This window comes from Nothobranchius furzeri, chromosome 16 (assembly GCF_043380555.1).
Source record: "Nothobranchius furzeri strain GRZ-AD chromosome 16, NfurGRZ-RIMD1, whole genome shotgun sequence".
Classification (NCBI taxonomy): domain Eukaryota; kingdom Metazoa; phylum Chordata; class Actinopteri; order Cyprinodontiformes; family Nothobranchiidae; genus Nothobranchius; species Nothobranchius furzeri.
Window position 1 is genome coordinate 31,773,156 of NC_091756.1, and position 24,068 is coordinate 31,797,223.

General features: G+C 40.9%; 1 protein-coding gene and 1 long non-coding RNA gene across 2 annotated transcripts in view; one reads left to right on the plus strand and one right to left on the minus strand.

The window, feature by feature from the left end:
- LOC107388081 (SH3 and multiple ankyrin repeat domains protein 1) overlaps positions 1-24,068 on the plus strand; it is a 60,809-nt gene that overhangs the window by 18,016 nt on the left and 18,725 nt on the right. The window contains exons 2-16 of the mRNA XM_054749130.2: positions 488-1,046; positions 8,787-8,990; positions 13,430-13,501; positions 13,583-13,691; positions 13,777-13,928; positions 14,890-15,057; positions 15,302-15,343; positions 15,813-15,929; positions 16,013-16,090; positions 16,181-16,247; positions 18,614-18,789; positions 18,885-19,015; positions 20,414-20,553; positions 20,828-20,932; positions 21,280-21,358. Of these exons, the coding sequence (XP_054605105.1) occupies positions 594-1,046; positions 8,787-8,990; positions 13,430-13,501; positions 13,583-13,691; positions 13,777-13,928; positions 14,890-15,057; positions 15,302-15,343; positions 15,813-15,929; positions 16,013-16,090; positions 16,181-16,247; positions 18,614-18,789; positions 18,885-19,015; positions 20,414-20,553; positions 20,828-20,932; positions 21,280-21,358 (2,093 nt within the window). The 5' untranslated portion in view covers positions 488-593. The remainder of the gene's footprint in view (positions 1-487; positions 1,047-8,786; positions 8,991-13,429; positions 13,502-13,582; positions 13,692-13,776; positions 13,929-14,889; positions 15,058-15,301; positions 15,344-15,812; positions 15,930-16,012; positions 16,091-16,180; positions 16,248-18,613; positions 18,790-18,884; positions 19,016-20,413; positions 20,554-20,827; positions 20,933-21,279; positions 21,359-24,068) is intronic.
- On the minus strand, positions 18,889-20,499 carry LOC129166547 (uncharacterized). The gene is made up of 3 exons (XR_008565530.2): positions 20,281-20,499; positions 19,099-19,292; positions 18,889-19,024 (listed from the first exon to the last, which is right to left on the minus strand). It is a non-coding gene; the product is annotated as an uncharacterized lncRNA (long non-coding RNA).

The window sequence follows — 24,068 nt, forward strand, 5'->3', positions numbered from 1 at the left end:
AATAATACAAACAGAAATCTGTTAGAGGACCTAGTTTTAAAACTATCTGAATTACATGAAGAAATATACATTTTCTGTTGACTGGAGTGGAATTACGTATGCCGGATTTAGTTGTTAGTCCTGCTTTGTATTTGGTTACTCAATTATCATTAACTAGAGATGATCATTACTCCATGTGATGCTCTATTGTATCAACTTCAATCCCTTTTGCAAAGAACCTGCAATGCAAATCCACAGAGTTTATATTTAGCCTGTCTTCCATCAGCCTGCTGTTCCCTGGTGCATTCCCAGTGGCTAAATGGGAAATGTGGATCAGCTCTGTGCTAATTCACACATGTGGACTTGTTAACATTGCCAGTGGCTAATTCTGTTATTAATGCACACGTCTCGTTTGCACATTTGAAGCACATACGTTCTAACTAGGTTTGACCATTTAAGTAAAGAAAGATTTGAATGACCAAAGTTTACTCCGTTCTGTTTTCCACAGCATGATTCCACGGATGAAGCCAGCCACATGGGACAGCCATGTTTTTTGTCTCCATGACAGCTAGATCACTCAGCCATCTCAGCAGTGACCCCCTGCACGGCAAAGGATGCTGGGAAATAATGAGCATTTTTATCCTGATCAGGATGACAAAGATGAGGAGGATGAGGAGGAGGAAGAGGAGCAGAGAAGAGATAAACGAACAAATGAAGGCCGGTGCGACAGGGAGAACGGAGGATTAGAAGGTCTGGGAGAGAAGGAGATGACAGGAGGACGACAGTCCTGGGAAGGGAAAGTTGGTGACGTGGCGAAACCTGCAGCCATTGTGGTTGGTAGACAGAGAGTAGACCGGCCACTGAGGCTAGGTAACCTGGAAAACCGGGGCATCCCTCACATGTCCAACCAGGCTCCACACCGCCATGTTGCCAACAAGCCGCAGCATCTGATGGCTGCTAAGAGACGGGCTCTCATGGAGCGCAGCATGACTGCAATGACTCCACAGGAGGACACTTTCCTGACCATGACAGTGTTTCGGATTGGAATCCCTGACATCAAACAAACAGTAGGTGCACCCAGAACTCTGTATATGCTTACAAGGACACACACACTCAAATTTACAGCTTGATGAATGAGAAACTAATAGTCTTAACGAATCTTACAGCAAATGTATTAAACAAAAAGTTAACCTTAACCCCAAAGTCTAAATGGCAAAGTCCAACATGTGACCCAACAGCACCCCCTTTGGCAGCAGAGATTTAACTCATTCACTGCCAGTCGTTTTTGATCAGAAAAAGCCCTTCGCTGCCAGCGTTTTTCAGCATTTTCACTGTTTTTTAAGACTCACGGAACGTTGCGCTCTATGATGATGTCAACACCAAAACTACCAAAACAAAGAGTAAACTCACCTCTTACATCAGGAAGAATCCGCACGTTTCAAGCGTTATCCGTTCTTTCATAATCCATTGTCGAATTGTGATCGGCAGAAGCTTTTCTGGTTTGTGTCTCACCTTTTTTTTTACAGCAGCAGCCCAAAACGATCTCCTAACACATGGATTTTCTGCTTCCTGATCACGTGACGTACGCAGATGAAGATCGGCTTAAGAGCTGGGATGTTTGTTCTCACGGTGCGGGCCGTCAACTGCAGTTAATGAGTTAATCAGAAGGTCTGGATTTTTAATGAAAGCAACAACATGTAGTTTTTGCCAATATTCTCTAGAAACATCCATGAAATGTTGTTGGACATTAATTAAATGATGCCCAGTCACTGAAAATTGGCAGCTTTGTAACGTATAACCATAAAAATCGGGTCTAAAATACATAGGAGCGTGTCTAAAGGTGTTTCTCAATGTTAAGGTGCCTGAACTCGCAAGGCGATGTCTTGCGAGGTCAGGCACCTTTCTTATGCTTATGCTTGATCAAAGAAAACGGTTAAATGGAACAGACTTGCATCATGTGACCGCAGCTTCCACAGCAGTCACTTAACGTCACATGACACTTGAGACAACGTTATATTTTACACTTATAAGTTTCAATATAAATATATAATGAGACTTTTACTTTTTAAATTGTGTATATATTGGTTAAGTTAAATATGTAAGCGAGTTACTACCCGCTAGCAACCGAAGCTGCAACTAATAAGCGAGTAACCAACCATAGATAACATTTCAGATATTAGCCCGATAGCTACAATTAGTTGACTTACATTTAAACTTGAAAATTGTCCCCGAAGCAGCTGCCGGCTTCTGATCCGCCGTCCTATTGAAAATACAGTGGTGTATTCTGGGAAATTTTGACCAAGGCCAGGTTAAAAGACACCTCCTGCGTATCCTTGCTCAGCTAGCTAAACAACTAACAAACAGAGAATAGACGCCTCGGTAGAACATGTACGTTGGAACACGTCTTGGCGGTTCCTGATGACTTATCTCCTAGGCAACCAGGTCAGGACCAAGACATCAAGGCGAGATTCTTTGGCACTGAGAAACACCTGTTCTCAGTGCCAAAGAATCTCGCCTTGATGTCTTGGCCCCGCCCCGAATTTGTTTTGCTTCCTCTATACTAAATGAATGGACTATAATTTTGCTGGAAGTGACCTGTCCAGAGCAGCAAACTTCCATAATTTCAGTTTTTTTCTGGTTTTACGGAGGTTATCACACTGATGATGAGCAGCTAAGTAACTCATCTGATCAACAATGCCTGGCTGACATGTTCCCTCTAAAATCCTGTGGAAACAGAAAGGACGAACACAGTTTTTACACATCTTTTTCACACAGATTTTTAATGCAAAGTGTAAAGCTTCTAGTGCATAACATTTGTGATTTCTTTAGTGCAACTTTATTTGCTGCTTCAAATGTTTTTTGACTCGTCAATTAAAACCAGTAAAAGTTAAAAGTTTAGGTATAAGTTTTCCTACTTCAAACAGGGCACTGACAGGAGGTCTTTCCAAATGAGGAAGTAGTTCAAGCCAAGTCTCTCTGGTATTACCGCCTCAATGTAGCTTTAATTTGATACAAAGAATTTCAGAAGTATTATGAAATCAGTTATACGATGTTTGCATTTGGCTCTAACTCATCTATGTGTGTAAGTGTAGATAAAACTAAACCTGCTAAATAAATCTTACAACATAGAAAAACATTAGTTTTAGCAGTCAACGTGCCAAAAGAGTCTCCAATGACTCTATTCTAAGTTTGGCCGACAGACAGCGGCTTGATTTCATGGCCACATAAGGAACTTCATGTGCTCATCAATCAAAGACGCACTTTTATGGCCACACGATTCTCTGGCAACATAAACGTGGTGCTCATGTTTGCCACTGAACTGAAAACCTCTCCAACGTCTTCAGCAGGTCAACAATGGTCTTTAGGGTTTATGAAAAGGCTCAAAGGAGACAAAATGAATCCACGCTCTGATGCTACAGTGTTTTAAAATACCACCCTTGAGTTTTTCATGTGGATGACCAAAATGCCTCCTTTTGAAAATGTCATCGTTCCACCTGTAACCTATCGTACAACTCCATCAGATCTTCATCTTCTTATTTACTGTATTCTTTTTATGAGCATGCTTCTGTCATGACTCAGTTAAGTTTCATTACAGCACCACACACAGGCCTGGCAGAGTTACTGTGTCCTTCTGGGTCTTTTTTCATCTCCTTTGAACATTTCCATCCATCCATCCAATTTCTGAACCCGCTTTGTCCACGCAGGGTCGCGGGGTGGGGGGAGGGTGTGTGTGTGTGTGTGTGGGGTGTGTGTGTGTGTGTGTGTGGGGGGGGGGGGGGGGGGGGGGGGGCTGGTGCCTATCTCCAGCGGTCAATGGGCAATCAGGCGGGGTACACCCTGGACAGATAGCCAGTCCATCGCAGGGCAACACAGAGACACACAGGACAAACACCCATGCACACACACACTCACACCTAAGGACAATTTAGACAGACCAATTAACCTAACAGTCATGTTTTTGGACTGTGGAAGGAAGCCGGAGCACCAGGAGAGAACCCACGCATGCACAGGGAGAAAATGCAAACTCCATGCAAGAAGATTCCTAGCCAGGAAGCAAACCCAAGACCTTCTTGCTACAAGGCAACAGCTCTAACCACTGCACCACTGTGCAGCCTGAACATTTCCAGAAACAATGAATGTTTATGAAAATGTCAAATAAAAAATATTGTTTTAGAAGAACGGTTTTTACAAGATCTCTAAACTTCTCATGATCACATCGATTAAAAACGATCTCCAGTCCCACATCGGACCCTCCAGGAAACCATTGATTGGTTTTTATCCACATCCTGGTCAGGATGTTTACACACATAGCTCACACATGATCACTGTACAATGGTGTAAAAAAGTGAGCTTTTGGATGAAGCATCATAAAGAGCCCAAGGCTAATGAACGTAAAGGTGGTTTTGGTATTAGGGTGATGGTGCTACATGAAAACTTCTGTAAAATTTCATCACAAGTCCAGAGAAAAGCACTAAATGAAGAAGAAGATCACGCAGAGCTTGACTGGTTTGTGGATCATACAATCAAGAGCATCTGCTTGAGTTGAGCGTGGTCATGATTAGGTTCCAAAACTTAAGTTAGCATCATTTCACACTTAGAGCTGTCAGCTTCCTGGTGGCAGCAGGTGAGAATTGATAAGCCCACACATGTGCCAGACCCAAGGTAAAAACCCCTCCTCCCCATCTTCCTTCCTCCATTTCCAAATCCCTGAACATGCCAAGTGTTCTACATGTCAGCTAATCTGCCCTCAATATAACAGTAATTGCTAATTATCTAATAGGTTTTTAATGAGTTTGGGGAGAGTTGTGGAGGGAGTGACGCTGGATATGTAGTGAGTTTCTGCATTTCTTCTGAAGTCCTCACCAACCAGGGGCACGGCACAAAGCAGCACCCTTAAACCATGCAACTGAAATAAGATAAGAAAAAAAATACGACACTGAGGTGAATTAAAGAAAGAGAGTAAAAAGCTGAGGAGTCAGTAAGATCAGATGAAGAATGCTACAGATGTAAAGAAACGATTTCAAAGCTGAATACGGCCAGAAACACCGGAATAAAGCAAATGTTTTTGAACAAAATAAACCTGGGACCTACGAAGTCCCTTTATAACACACTGTATACAATATATCAGCATTCCCTCTGCAGCGATTGGTCTTCCTATGGCTTTCTTTCACACACACACACACACACACACACACACACACACACACACACACACACAAACACACACACACACACACACACACACACACACACACACACACACACACACACACACACACACACACACACACACACACACACTCCCATAAGAATATGCACCGCTACATCATGGCTCACTATGCGTGAACGTAAACACACACACACTTATTCATGTACATCATGTGGTTTACCTCCTGGGGACCACTAAGGCATTGCTACGGTAACGGGAGCCTGCCTCCACTAATGAAGCGGTTGCCATGCCAATAGAGTCGGCCGTACTATCAAACAGTGCAACCTAGTCAGGGCTCAAAGTGAGTGAGGATGGGTGGGGGACCATAGGAGTGTGCTGAGCTGTGCAATTTTGCTGTTGATGTAAAGTCTCATTCAGCAGCCCTGTTGTTTGAAGCAGCATTTTCTGTCACACTGTCCACAATTTAATAAGGACAATAAAGAAGATGAAGAAAACAGAGAAATATAAAGAAATGAGCAGTGAAATCGAGTTAAGCTGAATTCATCTGGGATAGTTTTTCATTTTGGGGCCTCGGGTTTATAACAGACAAGCAATAAGTGGAGAAGGAGAATTTCTATACAAAGTGCTTTGTTCTCCTTTTGCAGGTGGTGTTGATTTAACACTTCCCATACAGCACAAACGGAAAATCTCAGTAATAAAACTTTTACATCTTCATTACAACAAAACAGAATGGTGTGAAAATAAATAGCTAAGACTGAAATGAAACCACGAGTCATCTGACTCCCATGAATGTGGCAGGTGATGAATTATGTAAAAGGAGCGGGTTTATAATCTGCACACATCCCATTCACATGCATTCATCACTTACTGACAGATGTAAGACTGTCCTGCCATTCCTAATTATAAAAACCTGTCGACAGGATGTTGAAGCAGATGTACACACACACACACACACACACACACACACACACACACACACACACACACACACACACACACACACACACACACACACACACACGCGTGCTTGCTCGCGCACATAGCTATAGCTATCATTGAAGCAAGAAAAAGTGATGCTTTGTTAAACTAGGTGTTGTTTTTCATGATAAAGTCGTCTCAGTTTTAATTCTGAGAATACAAAATAACTGAGAAAAAACAACAAAAGGACTAATTAAAAGTCTGTTGCTTCTTTTGCAAAGCAGCAAAAATGTGCGTTTAATAAAACATTTCTGTGGAATAAATGCAAACACACTCATCAGTCAAACCCATCAGATAAAGTGCGGCATCAATAACAGAAGCATCCTTAACCCGATTCTGGTTATTCTGGAAGTTTCTCCCCACAGGGTCACTCACTGCAAACTGCTGGGTTTCCTGATACATGAAGCTTTTAACTAAGTGGAATAATGAACTGAACTCACTGCACTGATAAGTAGGTTCAATTGGAATGTTTACAATTGTAACACACCAGAGACAACTATCTGTGGATAAGTGAAATGAATTTAATTGAGTTGTTGCCCTGTGCTTCTTCAGAAAGAAGAACATTTAAAAATTAAGTTTTTCTGAAATAGCGCAACTCTGAACTGATTTGCCTTTTGAAATCTATTGAATATAATTATAACATGGTTAACATGACTGCCTATGAGACCTCCATGGGTGGTCTCATCTTTCCAAGCTGGGTTGACACTATTGACCATCACCTGCTACTGGAGAGGCTGAGACACTGGGTAGGCCTATCAGGAACTGCTCAGGAGTGGTTCTCCTTTTATCTGTCTGAGCGCTCCATCTCAGAGACCATCATCAAGTTTAGGTCCTCCACCACATCCCTCACCCATGGTGTCCCATAAGGTTCTGTGCTGGGGCCTCTACTCTTCCTCCTCTATCTGCTTCCTCTTCAGCGCACCCTGAGTTTCTTTAAAGGAATCTCCTACCATCTTTATGCAGATGACATCCAACTGTGCATCTCCTTTAAACCCCATGAGTTGTCTAAGCTGCAGCTGTTACACTCCTACTTACAGTATACTATTAAAACTTGGATGGCTGGGAACCTCCTAAACCCTCTGTCAGGAGTCTTGGTGTGACCTGTGACCAAGCTCTCACCCTAGATTCTCATGTCCAAGGTTTCTCCCAGCACTTTATAAGCCTGGCGGGCCGTCAGTCTTCACTTGGTTACTTGTCAGGATAAGCATGGTGTCATGTGGTGTGTGTGTGTGTGTGTGTGTGTGTGTGTGTGTGTGTGTGTATGACACTAAATTCATGACACAATTCCTCCAAAGCGACTGCGCAGTGGTGCAGTGATTAGAGCTGTTGCCTTGCAGCGAGAAGGTCCTGGGTTTGCTTCCCGGCCTGGGATCTTTCTGCATGGAGTTTGCATGTTCTCCCTGTGCGTGCGTGGGTTCTCTCCGGGTGCTCCGGCTTCCTCCCACAGTCCAAAAACATAACTGTTAGGTTAATTGGTCTGTCTAAATTGTCCTTAGGTGTGAGTGTATGTGTGTGTGTGTGTGTGTGTGTGTGTGTGTGTGTGTGTGTGTGTGTGTGTGTGTGTGTGTGTGTGTGTGTGTGTGTGTGTGTGTGTGTGTGTGTGTGTGTGTGTGTGCAGGATTGTTTGTCCTGTGTGTCTCTATGTTGCCCTGCAATGAACTGGCTCTCTGTCCAGGGTGTACCCTGCCTGATTGCCCATTGACCGCTGGAGATAGGCACCAGCCCCCCGTAGCATGATGGAACCACCACCATGTTTTACTGTAGGTAACAGGTGTTGAATAGCTGAACGATGCAGAGTGAGTCCATCTGCAACAAGAAGATGTTATAGGTCTTTGGTGCTGGTCTGTGGGCTGACTCTGACTGTTCTCACCATTTCTTCTCTTCTGTTTATCTGAGATTTTTCTTGGTCTGTCACTTCCAGCCTTAACTTGAACTGTTTCTGTGGTCTTCCATTTCCCAAATATGTTCCTAACTGTGGAAACAGACAGCTGAAATCTCTGAGACTGCTTTTTGTGTCCTTCCCATAAACCATGATGGTGAACAATCTTTGTTTTCAGCTCATGTGAGAGTTGTTTTGAGACCCCCATGTTGCTGCTCTTCAGAGAATATTCAAAGAGGAGGGAAACTTCAAATTGACCCCTTAAATAGTGTTTCTCATAATTGGATTCAACTGTGTATGGAGGTTAAGGGTCACTGAGCTTACCAAATCAAGTTCTAAAGCTTTTGGAATTAATAAAATGACAACAATACCCACATTTATGCACCTGCCTGATCTGATTTAAACTATTGTTGCGCACTTTCTGTAAACAAACTTTGTTTCACTTCTCAAAAATCGCTGTGTGTGTCTCCTATGTGAGATATTTAACTGACATTTTTTATTATAACAGCCAACGAATTAGACAGGAAAATCATGAAGATTATCAAGGCTGCGAAAACTTTTGCATCCGACTTAATCTTTGAGATGAACTGGAGAGGATCTTACGTCCATCTAGTTCTAATCGTAAGATCATTACTACAGAACTTCAAAGAGAAATAAAAGGAAAGAAACTCCGCATAGATGTATTTTTTTAAAAACATTCCACAAGCTAATAAAAATAATGCTACAGCAAATGAGTGCAACGAGGTCAACCTCTGACCCCTCCTCTGTTCTGATCTCCAGAGATGTCTTCAGTTTGACCAGGACTGCACCGTGTGGAGCGCTAAGCAGCAGATCATCCTCTCTCTGGGTGAATCCTTATGGGACGCCTACAACTACGGCCTCTTCCAGCCGGCCGGAGAGGGACGGGATGCCAAGTTCCTGGAGGAGGAGCGCCTGCTGAGGGACTATGCTCGGTCCTATGAGAAAGGCATGCCATACCTGGAGGTATGATGAAGGAAATATGAATAAATAAACAGCTCTGAGATATTTATCTATTGTAAAAACAATGAATTTCAGTATCATTTTTTTCTTTCTTCTTAGGCCTGCTTTCACTCACAGTCATGAGTAATAGTCAGAGATGTGGACTCGAGTCTTATGACGTGGACTCAAGTCAGACTTGAGTCATTATTTTAATGACTTCTGACTTGACTTGATAAAATCTATAAAGACTTACGATTTGACTCGGACTTGAACGCCAATGACTTGCGACTTGAATCGACTTGCATCTGTTGACTTGATGATGACTTGAACATATTTGATATTTTAGCACAAATGTGGCACGACATGGACAAAAATAATAAATCATTCTTGGTTTTGGGTTTGATCTTTTCTGCTAACTGCAGCAGCACTTTGTTTATGATCAGATTCAGCTGCACTTCCTGCTTGTTTGAGCAAATAAATGAAGCTTTAAGAAGCCTTAATCCGGGAATTTATTTATTATCATTGCCATTAAATTGAAGTTTGATGGATGACTTGATTATGACTTGGAAATTCAAAGGTAAGGACTTGGACTTGACTGGGACTTCCACATCATTGACTTTGGACTTGACTTGGACTTGGTTGTCTTTGACTTGGACTTGACTTGAGACTTGATTGGAAAGACTTGTGACTTACTTGTGACTTGCAAAGCAGTGACTTGTTCACACCAATGGCAACAGTCCATATAGGGTCAATCTTCATTCATTCATTTGTTAAGCTGAGAAAAGTTACGACTTCAATATCTTTTTCTAAGGCTGTAAACCTCCTGAACTCTTGTTCTGGGCTACAGCAGAGAAGCTGGTTAAATGTGTGTTTCATAAAAGTCTGATACGACCGAGTGAACTCAGCAGCAGCTACAAGTGTTCATCAATTATTAAAACGGCAAAGAAATAGTCTTCTTTGAGCTCTAAATGGGCGAAGTTAATGACCTTTTCACAAACTGAATGGGTTTAATCACATTATGTTTATTTCATAATCAGCTAGTGAGAACACATTTAGTTTTGGTCAATGGGTTGTGAAGAAGTGAGTTTTCCTGCTGTGACGTCGTTAGCTCACAGCGCCCTCTGCTGGTTGAGGTGCTGTAAATGCTTCTGTCTCTGCCACAGACTCACTGGTCTCAGAGCTTCAGATGAAGATGTGCCAGTGTTCCTGACAGAATTTTAAACTAACACATAGAGAAATGAATAAAAACTATTTTTGTCGGAAAATAATTGAGTAAATTGTGTTTTGAATGAAATTTTATCTCTATATTTAATAAAAAACAACTGAGACTTATGTGTGTGTCATACCAGTAATATAGAATATTCGATACAAGTAGTTCTCATTTAAGATATTAAGTGGCACGGGTCTCTGTTCAGTCCAGGACTTAAAAGTTGTCTTTTCCTCATTCATATTTCTGAATGACTCAGACCTATATGATCCTGTGGTGTCAGCCTTTAAAACAATAACTTCTCATATTTGAACAATAAAGGCATTTTAAGAGGATTTTTTCCATATAGTGTTTTTTTTCTCAAAATCTAAGCCACTTATTCCTCAGCAGGGTTGTGTGTCTATCTACAGCAGCTATTGTGCAGGTGGCAGGGGACATCTTGGACCGGTCACCAGTCTATTACATGGACACACAAATACAATTAAGACACACAGTAATTCACACTCACACCTTATATGGCAGTGAGGGCAATTACATTTCTGGTTCAGGGGAGGAAACCAGATTGTTCTGAAAATCCCCACCCATGTGCTCACTCATTCTTTCTGGAAGTGCTTCCCAGTAGCAGTATGTACCATGCTTTGCATTCAGAAAACAAGATGTAAATAGAAATCAAGACACTGAATATAAACTTACTTTATACTATATATTTGCGACTGTTCACCGCATTGTGAAACTGGAAGAAAAAACATGAACAAATATAAACTCACCAGCTAGAAACTCCCATCTGTCTGGCCACATGTTTCCATCTACATCACAACGAATATCAGCTCAATACACAGAGGAAAGAATCTTCTTGATCTTGGCTGACATCTTCAAAGGTCTGCTCCTCCCAGTCACCCAATCAGGATCTCTCATAGCCTTCTTCTACCAAGAGGGCATCTGCACAGTGACATTTAAGGTATTAAACGACAGAATATTAAATAAAAGAAAAACAACGTTGTGAAGGTTGCACTAACTGTTGTGCAAAGTTTAATTCTGTTGAAAGAAATGCACCAAAGTGACTGTGAAAAACTATGAAACCAAGAAATTTAGGGAGAATTTATTGATGTTGTTCACCAGGTGATTGATGACGGATGGATGGATGGATGGATGGATGGATGGATGGATGGATGGATGGATAGATGGGTGGACGGATGGATGGATGGATGGATAGATGGCTGGATGGTGGACAGAATGACGGATGGATAGACAAACGGATAGATAAATTAATAGATAGATAAATAGATAGATAGATAGATAGATAGATAGATAGATAGATAGATAGATAGATAGATAGATAGATAGATAGATAGATAGATAGATAGATAGATAGATAGATGATAGATAGATAGATAGATAGATAGATAGATAGATAGATAGATAGATAGATAGATAGATAGATAGATAGACAGACAGACAGACAGACAGACAGACAGACAGACAGATAGATAGATAGATAGATAGATAGATAGATAGATAGATAGATAGATAGATAGATAGATAGATAGATAGATAGATAGATAGATAGATAGATGATAGATAGATAGATAGATAGATAGATAGATAGATAGATAGATAGATAGATAGATAGATAGATAGATAGATAGATAGATAGATAGATAGATAGATAGATAGATAGATAGATAGATAGATAGATAGATAGATAGATAGATAGATAGATAGATAGATAGATAGATAGATATAGATAGATAGATAGATAGATAGATGAAAGATAGATAGATAGATAGATAGATAGATAGATAGATAGATAGATAGATAGATAGATAGATAGATAGATAGATAGATAGATAGATAGATAGATAGATAGACAGACAGACAGACAGACAGACAGACAGACAGACAGACAGATAGATAGATAGATAGATAGATAGATAGATAGATAGATAGATAGATAGATAGATAGATAGATAGATAGATAGATGATAGATAGATAGATAGATAGATAGATAGATAGATAGATAGATAGATAGATAGATAGATAGATAGATAGATAGATAGATAGATAGATAGATAGATAGATAGATAGATGGATAGATAGACGAATGGACAAGCTAAATGACAGATGGCCAAATGGTTGGATAGATACAATGGTGGACAGATGGATAAACGGACAGATGGTGGGATAAATGAATAGATGGATGAACAGATGGATGGATGGATGGATGGATGGTGGACAGAATGATGGATGGATAGATAGATAGATAGATAGATAGATAGATAGATAGATAGATAGATAGATAGATAGATAGATAGATAGATAGATAGATAGATAGATAGATAGATAGATAGATAGATAGATAGATAGATAGATAGATAGATAGATAGATAGATAGATAGATAGATAGGTAGGTAGGTAGGTAGGTAGGTAGGTAGACAGAGACAGACAGACAGATAGATAGATAGATAGATAGATAGATAGATAGATAGATAGATAGATAGATAGATAGATAGATAGATAGATAGATAGATAGATAGATAGATAGATAGATAGATAGATAGATAGATAGATAGATAGATAGATAGATAGATAGATAGATAGTTAGATAGATAGATAGATAGATAGATAGATAGATAGACGAATGGACAAGCTAAATGACAGATGGCCAAATGGTTGGATAGACACAATGGTGGACAGATGGATAAACGGACAGATGGTGGGATAAATGAATAGATGGATGGATGGATGGATGGATGGATGGATGGATGGACTGATGGATGGATGGATGGATGGACTGATGGATGGATGGATGGATGGATGGATGGATGGATGGACTGATGGATGGATGGATGGACTGATGGATGGATGGATGGATGGACAGAATGATGGATGGATGGATTTAGTTGTATTTTGTGACCTCGTGTTTTTATTGTAAAACAAACACACTCACTCACTTAGCTCATGTTCAGGTTTGAGGAAGGAAGTTTTTAGCTAATCCCTGCCTTCCTGCCTTCTCCCATAAACAAACCCTAATCTGGCTTTATGCTGTACGGAAATGAATCACGGTGTTGTTCCAGTGAGTTTGAGTGGGAGAGTGATTTTCTGGAAACAGTGAGAGTTTGGCTGCAGTATACAAGAATAATGATGCTGCTCCTGAACTACTGATTTACTGCAGAATGTTTTCTGACGTCTCTGAGAAACAGAACGATGTTGCTGCATGATTAGCACTCTTAACACAGATCCATTCTCTGTCCTCAGTTTAGGTATAAAACCAGAGTTTATAAGCAAACCAACCTGGATGAAAAGGCTCTGGCTAAATTCAGCTCAAAGGTATTTGGTTTTAGTTTGTTCAAAGCTGCTCACCTTTAAGTTCCACTCTTTCATGTGCTTAAATAACATTTTTACCATCAGGCCAGTCAAAAGAAGTTTCTGGAGTATGTTCAGACCGGAGCAATGGAGAAAATGGCTAAAGTCCTCGAGAAAGGTCTTGACCCAAATTTTCATGACCCAGACAGCGGAGGTAGGGTTCTCCTCACAACGTTGCACAAAGGATTCCCATTTGAACAGCTTTACTAAATGAATGTTTAACCTCTGCCCTCCGTCAGAGACCCCACTCTCCGTGGCCATGCAGTCCGGCCTGTCGGTGGAAGGCATCGGGCTTCTGGTTCTGGGTGGAGCTCACTTGGACTTCAGGAGCTCAGACGGCATGACGGCTCTGCACAAAGCAGTTAGAGCTCACAATCACAGCGGGCTGCTGGTGAGGGCTCCAAAACCAATCCACAAGTACTGGAAAAGGATAATGCAATGTGATGAATCTAAATGGAACTAATGCGGTTTTCGATCTAACCGTACAACATCACATTTCAGTTCAGTGTTTGTAAAATTGACTTAATTAAAATCACATTTAAATTATTGTTTTTTGTTTACTGTATAAATATCTACAGACTTTATAAAGAGGGTCCACTTACATTTATTTTCTCCTGTTTTAACCCTTATATCAGCACGTCGACCACTTAGGAAACATAATGTTTTTTTTTGTTTAAGCGTGAACAAAACCAGAATGAGAGGTAACACAAAATAATTCATAAAATCAAACTATTTGGAGATAATAAATATTATTACTTTTCTTATTATCACCTTTTATGCAGTTTTGTTTGCTTTTAGTACCCCCTAGTGTTCGTTAGTGAAACTAAAGTGAAACGTATCTCCTTGCTGTGCATTCGTCTTTTTAACACCTTAATCTAACAGCTGAGATGTTCATTTGTGTCTACAGGACACTAAATTAAACAAATCAGCTGTGGTCATGATCTAAAACATGCAGGAAATGTGCTGGAAGCAGACTCCAGTGCCAACAGTGGCACTCTTAAGTTACAAGTGCGGCATTCTGGTCACAGAGGGCGGTGGGAGTCTGAGTGACATTTCATTAACCTTGTAAAGGGTCAATCTAGCACATACTAGCTCCGTATTATCATTTAAAGTACAAAAACGTTGCATAATTTGGCTTTAATGAGAGTGGATGTTAGAAATACATTTTTAATTCATGTTTGCAACAGATGTCATTTCTGAAATCCATCGTGCTGCACTTACAGAAACCGGCCACAATTCAAGTTACCAGTTTTTTTCCCACATTAAAAATGTTAATAGAGCATGGTATTACCATTACTCATGGTCACTCAAACACATACATTTAAAAAGTCCCATCTCATCATTTCCTTCAGGCTCTTTTGTCTCTTGGAGCGTCTCCAGACTACAAGGACCGTTGTGGCCTGACCCCGCTGTACCACACTTTGCTGACAGGGGGCGACACTTCTTGCTGTGAGACTTTGCTCTACTACAGAGCAAAGCTGGGGACCAGGGATGAGAATGGCTGGGATGAGAGCCATCAGGTAGATTGATGACACAAGTCAGTGGGTTTGTGGACTGTTACTTTCATTGTTTTCCCATATTTTTCATGTAAAACAACTCCAGTCAGTGTTAGCAATGCACCATCATTCCTCTCTCACATATCTGTGATATTTGTCATGCACCAGTACCCTCAGACTCCCGCAGTGTTTTTACACACATTTTTACACACTATCCTCTTCACTCATCGCTTCATTATATGTCCCTCCTTCCCTCTTCTCTCCATAGCTCAGGGATGAAGAGGAGTTTGGAATGGAAGAAATACATAAGGTACCTTTCACCCCCCTTCTCAAAGTCCCTACTAACCGTACTATCATGTTAAAACTGATGTGAACGAGGCAGTTGTGTTGTTCCCACTAAACCAGTTAGAATCTGGGCAATTCCTGGATGACACCAGTCCAGAAAGTGCATGGGAGTCTATCTCTTTCCAGTACTGAATAATCAGGTGCATTGCCTACGTTCTGTTGCTGTGACGTTCTGGTAAATCTGTGCTGCAAGCCAGTTGTCATGGTATTTTATTTTGGTCTTGCTGCTTAATGTTTTCTTTCCTTACTCTGTTTGTTTCTTGGGATATTCTAGTCCCTGCAGAAAAATATGAGAAAACCAACACTGCACAGTTGTCCCCTTCTATGAGAAAATAATTTTGCCCTCTCCTCCTGCATGTGTGTTACTGTTAAATCAACTTGCATCCACATGTACTTTGAATTTTCGTGCATCTCCACATGCTCGACTCTAAAAGGCTTGTCAGAATGGCCTTGCACAACACTTGGAGCATCTGCTGTTTTACGGAGCAGACGCTGCTTCTCAAAACGCTTCGGGGAGCACTGCGCTTCACATTTCAGCCCTGTACAATAAGGCAAGTGTGGAAACAACGACGGCTTGCATTTATGGAATCATGCCACAAAATACTGATTTTTAACCTTCCCTCTCAATGTTCAGGAAAGCTGTCTGAGAGTTCTTCTGTACAGAGGAGCAAATAAGGAGGCAAAGAACAAGCATGGCCAGACCCCCTTTCAGGTAAATGATCAAAAGTCCAATTTTTAAACCAAGAAACATATTTTGACATTTTTATCTTGCGGTTTGAGCAGAGAAATGTTCTGTTTGCAGGTGGCAGTAATGTCTGGTCACTTTGAACTTGGGGAGATCATCAAAAACCACAAAGATTCAGACGTAGGTAAGACTTTGAATCAGTCAGCTCTGACGGGGAGGTTTAAGGAGTCATTATATGGGCCACAGTTTGTAAAATAACATTAAAAAATTAGACATGTCATGTTTAGCACTTTAACAGCTATGTTTTTTCATTTTTATGACCTCATAATTTAAAAATGTGGATGTTACATCATTTAAGTCACCATATTTTTTTAGGATAAAATGTTAACCCAAATAATTACAGTGATGGACGGTAAATTTAAAAATTCTGATTCAAATGTGAATGTGTACAAAGCGTATCTAAATGCTGAAATGTAAAAAAGCAATGTTAAACTAAATACACACTGGTCACTTTATTGGGTACACCCGTCCAATTGCTCATTAAAACAAATTACTAATCAGCCAATCACATGGTGGTAACTCAATGCACTTAGGCATGTTTACATGGTCAAGAGACAATCCGCTGCAGTTCAAACCAAGTTTCAGAAAGGGAAAGAAAGGTGATTTAAGTGACTTTGAATGTGGCATGGTTGTTGGTGCCAGACGGGCTGGTCTGAATATTTTAGAAACTGCTGATCTTCGGGGATTGTCACTAAGAACCATTACTAGGGTTTACAGAGAATGGTCTGAAGAAGGGAAATCATCCAGTGAGCGGCAGTTCTGTGGGCAAAATGCCTTGTTGATGCCAGAGGTCACGGAGAATGGCCGAACTGGTTTCAGGTGAAAAAAAGACAACAGTAACTCAAACAACCCCTTGTTACAACCGAGGTTTGCAGAAGAACATCTCTGAACACACAACACTATGAAGCTAGAGGCAGATGAGCTACAGCAGCAGAAGACCACACTGGGTGCCACTCCTGTCAGCTAAGAACAGGAAACTGAGGCTACAATTTTCACAGGATCACCACAATTGGACAATAGATGACTGGAAAAATGTTTCCTGGTCTGATGAGTCTCGATTTCTGCTGCTGCATTCAGATGGTATGGTCAGAATTTGGCAACAACAACATGAACGCATGGATCCATCCTGCCTTGTATCAACAGTCCAGGCTGGTGGTGGTAGTGTAATGGTGTGGGGGATATTTTCTTGGCACACTTTGGGCCCCTTAGTACTGATTGATCATCATTACAATGCTGCAGCTTACCTGAGTGTAGTTGCTGACCATGTCCATTATTTTATGACCACAGTGTACCCATCTTCCAGCAGGATAACGAGCCGTGTCATAAGCAAGCTCGAATCATCTCAGACTGGTTTCTACAATGAGGTCTCTGTAGTCAGATGGCCTCCACAGTCACCAGATCTGAATCTAACAGAGCTCTTTTGGAGTGTGGTGGAACGGGAGATTCACATCATGGATGTGCAGCCGACAGATCTGCAGCAACTGCGTGATGCTATCATGTCAATATGGACCAGAATCTCTGAGGAATGATTCCATGCTGAATCTTTGCCACAGAGGATTAAAGCAGTTCTAAAGGCAAAAGGGGGTCTAACTCGGTAGTAGCAAGGTGTACCCAATAAAGTGGCCAGTGAGTGTAAGTAGGCAACATGCTAATTCATATAAGGAAGTTACCTATCAAAATAAAATCTGGGTGAAGAGATCCTCAATCTAATGTTGCAGAATTCTTCTAATGTTAATATTGTTGGGTCAGTTTAACCAGATATCATTTATTGATGTTTCTGTCTGGGTTCTTCCTGTGTATTGATAAAAAATTCATTCAAACTCACACACTCTTACCATTAAAACACTTAAATAAGAGGTCTCTTCTCACCATTTTTATTTTGATGGTCATTCATTTATGGCATTTTGAGTTATATTTACCTTAAACATACTATAATTAATTATTCTAATCATAAAATAGCACCTTAACGGTTGACATTTAAATCTTAATATTCTTATTTAAATGTCCCGATTAAGCAATAACTCATATCAGATTTAGTTTAAAACATTTCTATTTAACTATGTATTTACATTTGTTTTCTAAATATATTAAATTGTTTGTATAGTTGAGATTTAATTGAAATATTTCGTATTAGACAAAGATTTAGATTGGATTTTCACATTTAAATTAACACATTTTAAACTGCAATTGAAATATGCTTAGTAACTTAGAACTTTGAATTTTATTTTAAATATTTTGATTTAACTTTTTTCAACTGGATTATAAAAGTTTAGTCACACCTTTATTGCTTTTATTACTGTTATTGTATTTTTTAAATTATTATTATTATTATTTCACAATCAGCACCCCATATAAATCCAACACCCAGCCTGCTTTGTACACATTTTTCTAAGTTTTTGAGAAATCCTGATTTCTTTCTTCTAATGATCACATCAAACCTTGCCCCTCCCTCCTGCTTACCTCTGCTACCCCTGACCACCCCTACCTCAGTTCCCTTTTTGGAATCACCAAAGTTTGTTCCCAGACGGAAAGACAGTATCCACACTCTGCCTCTTCCTTCGCTTCATTCTCACCCCCTGCTGCGTGCCAACAGTGATAACACCATGATCCAGTCTGACCCCATGGCCTTGCCCATCAAGGCAGCCACCAGCCCCAACCCTGGGCAGGTATGCAGTATTTTCAGCTCATCTGCTGTTTATTTATTTATTTTTCATTTTTAATGTATCAACTCTTGATGCTGCATGTCTTCCTGTTCCTGCAGGTCCAACGCAGGGCCTCCATAGGAGTCAGAAGTTCCAGCAGTCCCAGGACTCGCACACGTTCCCCCTCCAGAGGAAGGGGAGGTCAAAGTGATACGGAGGAGAGGCATCGGCAACCAAGAGGCAGACAGGGGTAATGTTTCTGTAAAGGAAATAACCTGTGTGTGTTTAGCTTAATAAAGATACATCAATCAAAGTTAGTGTTCATCTAAAAACCTAGTCTCTCATGTGGCAGGCGGTGATTCTCTGGGCTGCATGGTGGCGCAGTGGTTAGCACTGTTGCCTCGCAGCACGAAGGTTGCAGGTTCGAAACTCGGCTGTGGCCTTTCTGCATGGAGTTGTGTGTTCTCCCCATGCATGTGTGGGTTTCCTCCAGGTACTCCGGTTTCCCCCACAGATCACAACATGCCCTATAGGTTATAAATTGTAAGTCGCTTTGGATAAAAGCGTCTGCTAAATGATAAACATAAACATAGATCCCAGGATGAATGAGATGCCTCATTACAGCAGCTAAAAGTTCCTGCAGTGCATAGCTGTTTTGCTCGGCTGACCAGGATTTGCCCCATCATCCCACTAACAAGGTTCAAAACAAGAGGTGATAGGGCCTTTTTGGTCCCTGCTCCAACACTATGGAACGAGCTCCCACTTGCTGTCAAACAGTCCCCATCAGTGCAGGCCTTCAAGAGTCGATTGATGACTCATTTTTATCGTTTGGCTTTTAAATAATATGGATTTTAGATTTTTAGTCTTTTATCATATATGTTTTTAACTTATCTGTCTCATAATTTTAGTCACTTTTTATGTGGTTTAGAGTCTGGTGTTTTTTTTTTTTGTGGTCTTTTACTGTTTTTATGTCATGTTCAGCGCCTTGGGCTTCTGTAAAGGAAATGGAAGGTACCCTACAAATAAAATGTGATTGATTGATTGATTGATTGATTGATTGATTGGTTGATTGATTGATTGATTGATTGATTGATTGATTGATTGATTGATTAAAAATGGATTCATGACATCTGACATAAAATAAATGACATTTATTTGTTTAGATTCTATTTTTGACAGCACACTGAGGCTCATCAAGTCATCACGACTAAGTATGTTTCTCGTTGTCCGCCTGCGTCAGAAGAAACCTGCAGCTGACCTTGTTCTCTTTTATTACTGAACAAGTTCTCTTGATTTTATTTGCATTTTCTTTGTCCTGAGTCATGTTAAGGTTTTCACACTTTTTCACACTTTCTGACCCACTGAAGCTAAACTGAGAAAGACTCACTAACACTGTTTTAAAGTCCAAAAAGATGCAAAACAATCTGGGTTTCTCATTTAAAATATTTCCAGATACTAACATTGCTACTGAAAAGCTGAAACAGTTTCTTTAGATGACTGATTACAATGACTCACCACAGCAGGCATACCGCAGAGTGACCGGCACGAGCCAGTTGTGCAGCCTGACAAGCTGCACATCACCAGTTTTGTTCGTCACAGTGTACAAATAATGTCACGCTCTTCTAAACGACTTCCTGTCTTTCTACAGTGCAACCTCGGCGAGCAGCGGTGGGGGTCAGATGAAGAGAATGTACAGTGCAGTACCAGGGAGGGTGTACGTGGCCACTCGAGCCCACTCTGCCAGCAGGGAGAAAGAGCTCTCGCTCAGCAAAGGGGACAAAGTTAAAGGTGAGCAAAGATTAACTTGCCTCGTGCACATAATCAATAAACACACCTCACTAGTGATTCATTAGCTCAGCAGACATAATTTCATGTTACTTAGGAAACCTAGAAGGATTTTATTATTGATAATCTTCTGCTGCTATTAGGTTATGAACTAATATAAAATTATACTGTCAACACCTTACTATAACCATCTATTCTCACTTGGAGAGCACACTAAATATGTTTAATTTTCAGTCAGACATGTTTGTTTTCTTCTCACCATTTCCATCTTTCTCAGTGTTGAGTGTAGGAGAAGGGGGATACTGGGAGGGAACTGTGAAAGGACGCACTGGCTGGTTTCCTTCAGACTGTGTGCAGGAAGTGCCAGCTCCCAAGGAAAAAGGTGAAAACACTCTAGGATTGCATTTTAAAGTAGGATGCTTGTGTTTCACTAGTTTTTAATGGAACTTCACTAAGAAGGCAACAGTTTGCTTTGGGCAGACAGAACAGCTCTTCTGTTTACACATGAAAAACATCAAAAATCGTAAACCTACTTCTGAATGTTCCATGAGTTGTTTTAAATTTTATAAAGACTGTCGCCAGTCGGTGGGAAACAAACTATATGTTATGCTGAGCACATAAGACTAGGCGGTAAATATACCACGTCATGTTGACAGAAACACGTAGAAGGGTGTCATGGCAGCTGGGAGGTCTAATTACACGTACATGTTGTCTGGATGTTTGTTTCAGAGTTACGCAGCGAAAAATCCAAGAGGAAGCTGTTCCGCAACGTGACAGTGGGAGCTTACGATGGCACCGACGGCCCCAGGTACAAAAGACTGAGGCAGATGCAACAATCTGTCCAAGTCACCAGTTCAATCACAAAATTTAACCAAACTTTACTTCTCTTGGAAGGACAGATATGAGATTTTCATTTCATATGCCAAATGACAAGATCCAAAGGAGTGCAAATGAAGGCAACTGGACTTCTTTGGTTTCTTGAAGATGTTTAGCTTCTCAGCCGAGGAGCTTTGTCAGTTCTGACTGGAATATGGGAGGGCCAAGCTTATAAACTTTAGCTGTTTTTTGTTGCTTAAGGAGCAGAAACTACATATGAATACCCCCCCAAAAAACATCTTCAAGAAACCAAAGACGTCCAGTTGCGTTCATTCGAGCCCCTTTGGATTACCATGACCTAGATAACTGGGAACCTTTACCAGCCTTCACCAGCAAATGACAAGCTCAGTCAAAAATACAAGTTTGGCTAATTTTAAGCAAGAATGCCACTTTTACGTTGCTAAAACAAACGTCAGTTTAAAAGTTAACTGTGATAGATTGCTGGGTCTACAGAGCAGACGGATTAGTGAGGACATGAGAGTTTGTGTGGTTTATCATTGTGAGACTAGAATGTGAAGCCAGTCAGTTGAAAAAATACTCGCCACACCTTCACCTGCGGTTTTTACATCATCCATTGGGGCTTTGTGTCCTAACGCATGGTGTTTGTTTTATGCTGATCAGGTTTAGACGTCGGCGTCTGATTTTAAACTCTGTTCTGTTGGACTCCAACAGACAAACTCATACGTCTCAGTGAGACTCTCATCTATGTTTCCTCTCTTGTTGCTTGGATAAACAGAATTTTGCAGAAATCAAAAGGTATCAAGGAGAGATTTATTCTCCTTGTGTGTGAAAGCTGTGTGCAGCTGTGGTGTGTTATGAATCTATGCGTGTTTGCACATTTTTACATCATCTTCCTGATAAGTCACAGTGAGAGTAAAGCATTGGTGAGATCTTCAGGTTGGAGAGGAGGACTAATACTGAGCTGCTTCTGAAGTCACTTCTGTGCAGATGTGCTCGTTAACACACCCCTCCCAGGGATAATGTTTTTGCCTGTGTGTGTTCGTTAGGCTGATATTGCACTGAACAGACCGTAATGAAATTTTCAGAAAGTTATCACTGGGTGAATGCTAATGGATGATTGCCTGATTCAAGATGGCAGCCATAGCTAATCAAAAAGGGCTACAGCTGAGTCCTATTTGGAAACTGAGCTACAATTAGATATGTTAGCAGATGCTAGACATCAACAAACTGTGTAGAATGTTTAAGATTTGAACCAAAACAGCTGGAATCTCTTCACTTCAAGATTCTCTTAGTTCAAAACTAGTGATGTTCAATATTGGCTTTTTTACCAATATCCTTATTCTTAATTTCTAATACTAATATAAATCAACACCACTATATACTATCATGCATAATTTATCAGTGCAAAATATGACAACTTCTTTCATTTATGTTAGGCCAGCTGTGCCAAACCAACAAACATATCTTTCACTCACCTGGCATCTGTCACGTTCTGAGTGAGGGAAGTAGCTGAAGACTTTGCTGTCTAAAATGATATGTTAGAGTTGAGTCATTAAAAGAATAGAAACTCATACTAATAACTTACGATATTCTATTTTATTGCCAAAATTGCCTAATAACACAATTACCTCGATAATATCAAACATCCCTTTCTAAATCCTTGCGTGAAACGGGACAGGTGTTATCTCTCGGGGTATGTTTTCAAATAGAAGACCAATGTGCTTAGTTGTTTGAGCCGAACTGTGGCACTGTGGTGGTGCTCAGTTAAGTGCGTGGTGAGTCGTGGCATGTTCTCTCACTGTCATCTGACATTTTGGAGAATGTCAATGACTATTTCAGAGACAGAGCTAGAGAGGAGAGCATTTGCGAGGCGGGTGGTGTGGTGATGGTAGCTGTTTGAAGGAAGACGATGAAGGGGGGAGCAAAGTGGCAAACGCATTGTTGTGTGCATTCGGGATGGGAATCAGCTGTGACACACCAGTTTGCAGATGTGCAAGACGCAAGAGCTCGTATATCTCCCTCTTGTTGCCTTACATTAACACCCACTCCCTGCATCTCCATCTGCCCTATCATTACAACCAATCCTTCTTTCTGTTGTCCAGCAGCACACACACACACACACACACACACACACACACATACACACATTCTGTCTTTGTTGCGATAAACGCTGGTACTTCCTTTCTCTCCATCCTCCTCTCACATTGTCTTTCTCTTCTCTGAAGTACGCGGGTTGCAGACTGTCACACTCTCTCAGGCACGCTCTCTTTCTCTCTCTCTGGCTGAGCTCTCAACAGACGACTGAGGAAGAGGAGGGTGGAGGAGGAGGAGGAAGTGGTAGAGAGCGTGTACAAGAGAGAGGAGGGGGGGACATGGCAATGGGGGGATGCGGAGAGAGAGATTTCTCTCTCTCCCTCTCTTCTTCGTGGCCATCACTGGGCCCCAGAAACAGGAGCGTGTGGTTCATTTACAGGTAGCGGCTGTTTCCTCATTCATTGGCTGGCTATGGATGTGAGGAGAGGACAATGGAGAGAGGGGAGAGGTAGATGATGCTATTGAGAGGCCGTGCCTTTTCAAAGCCAGACTAACAAGCTATGTGTGTGTGTGTGTGTGTGTGTGTGTGTGTGTGTGTGTGTGTGTGTGTGTGTGTGTGTGTGTGTGTGTGTGTGTGTGTGTGTGTG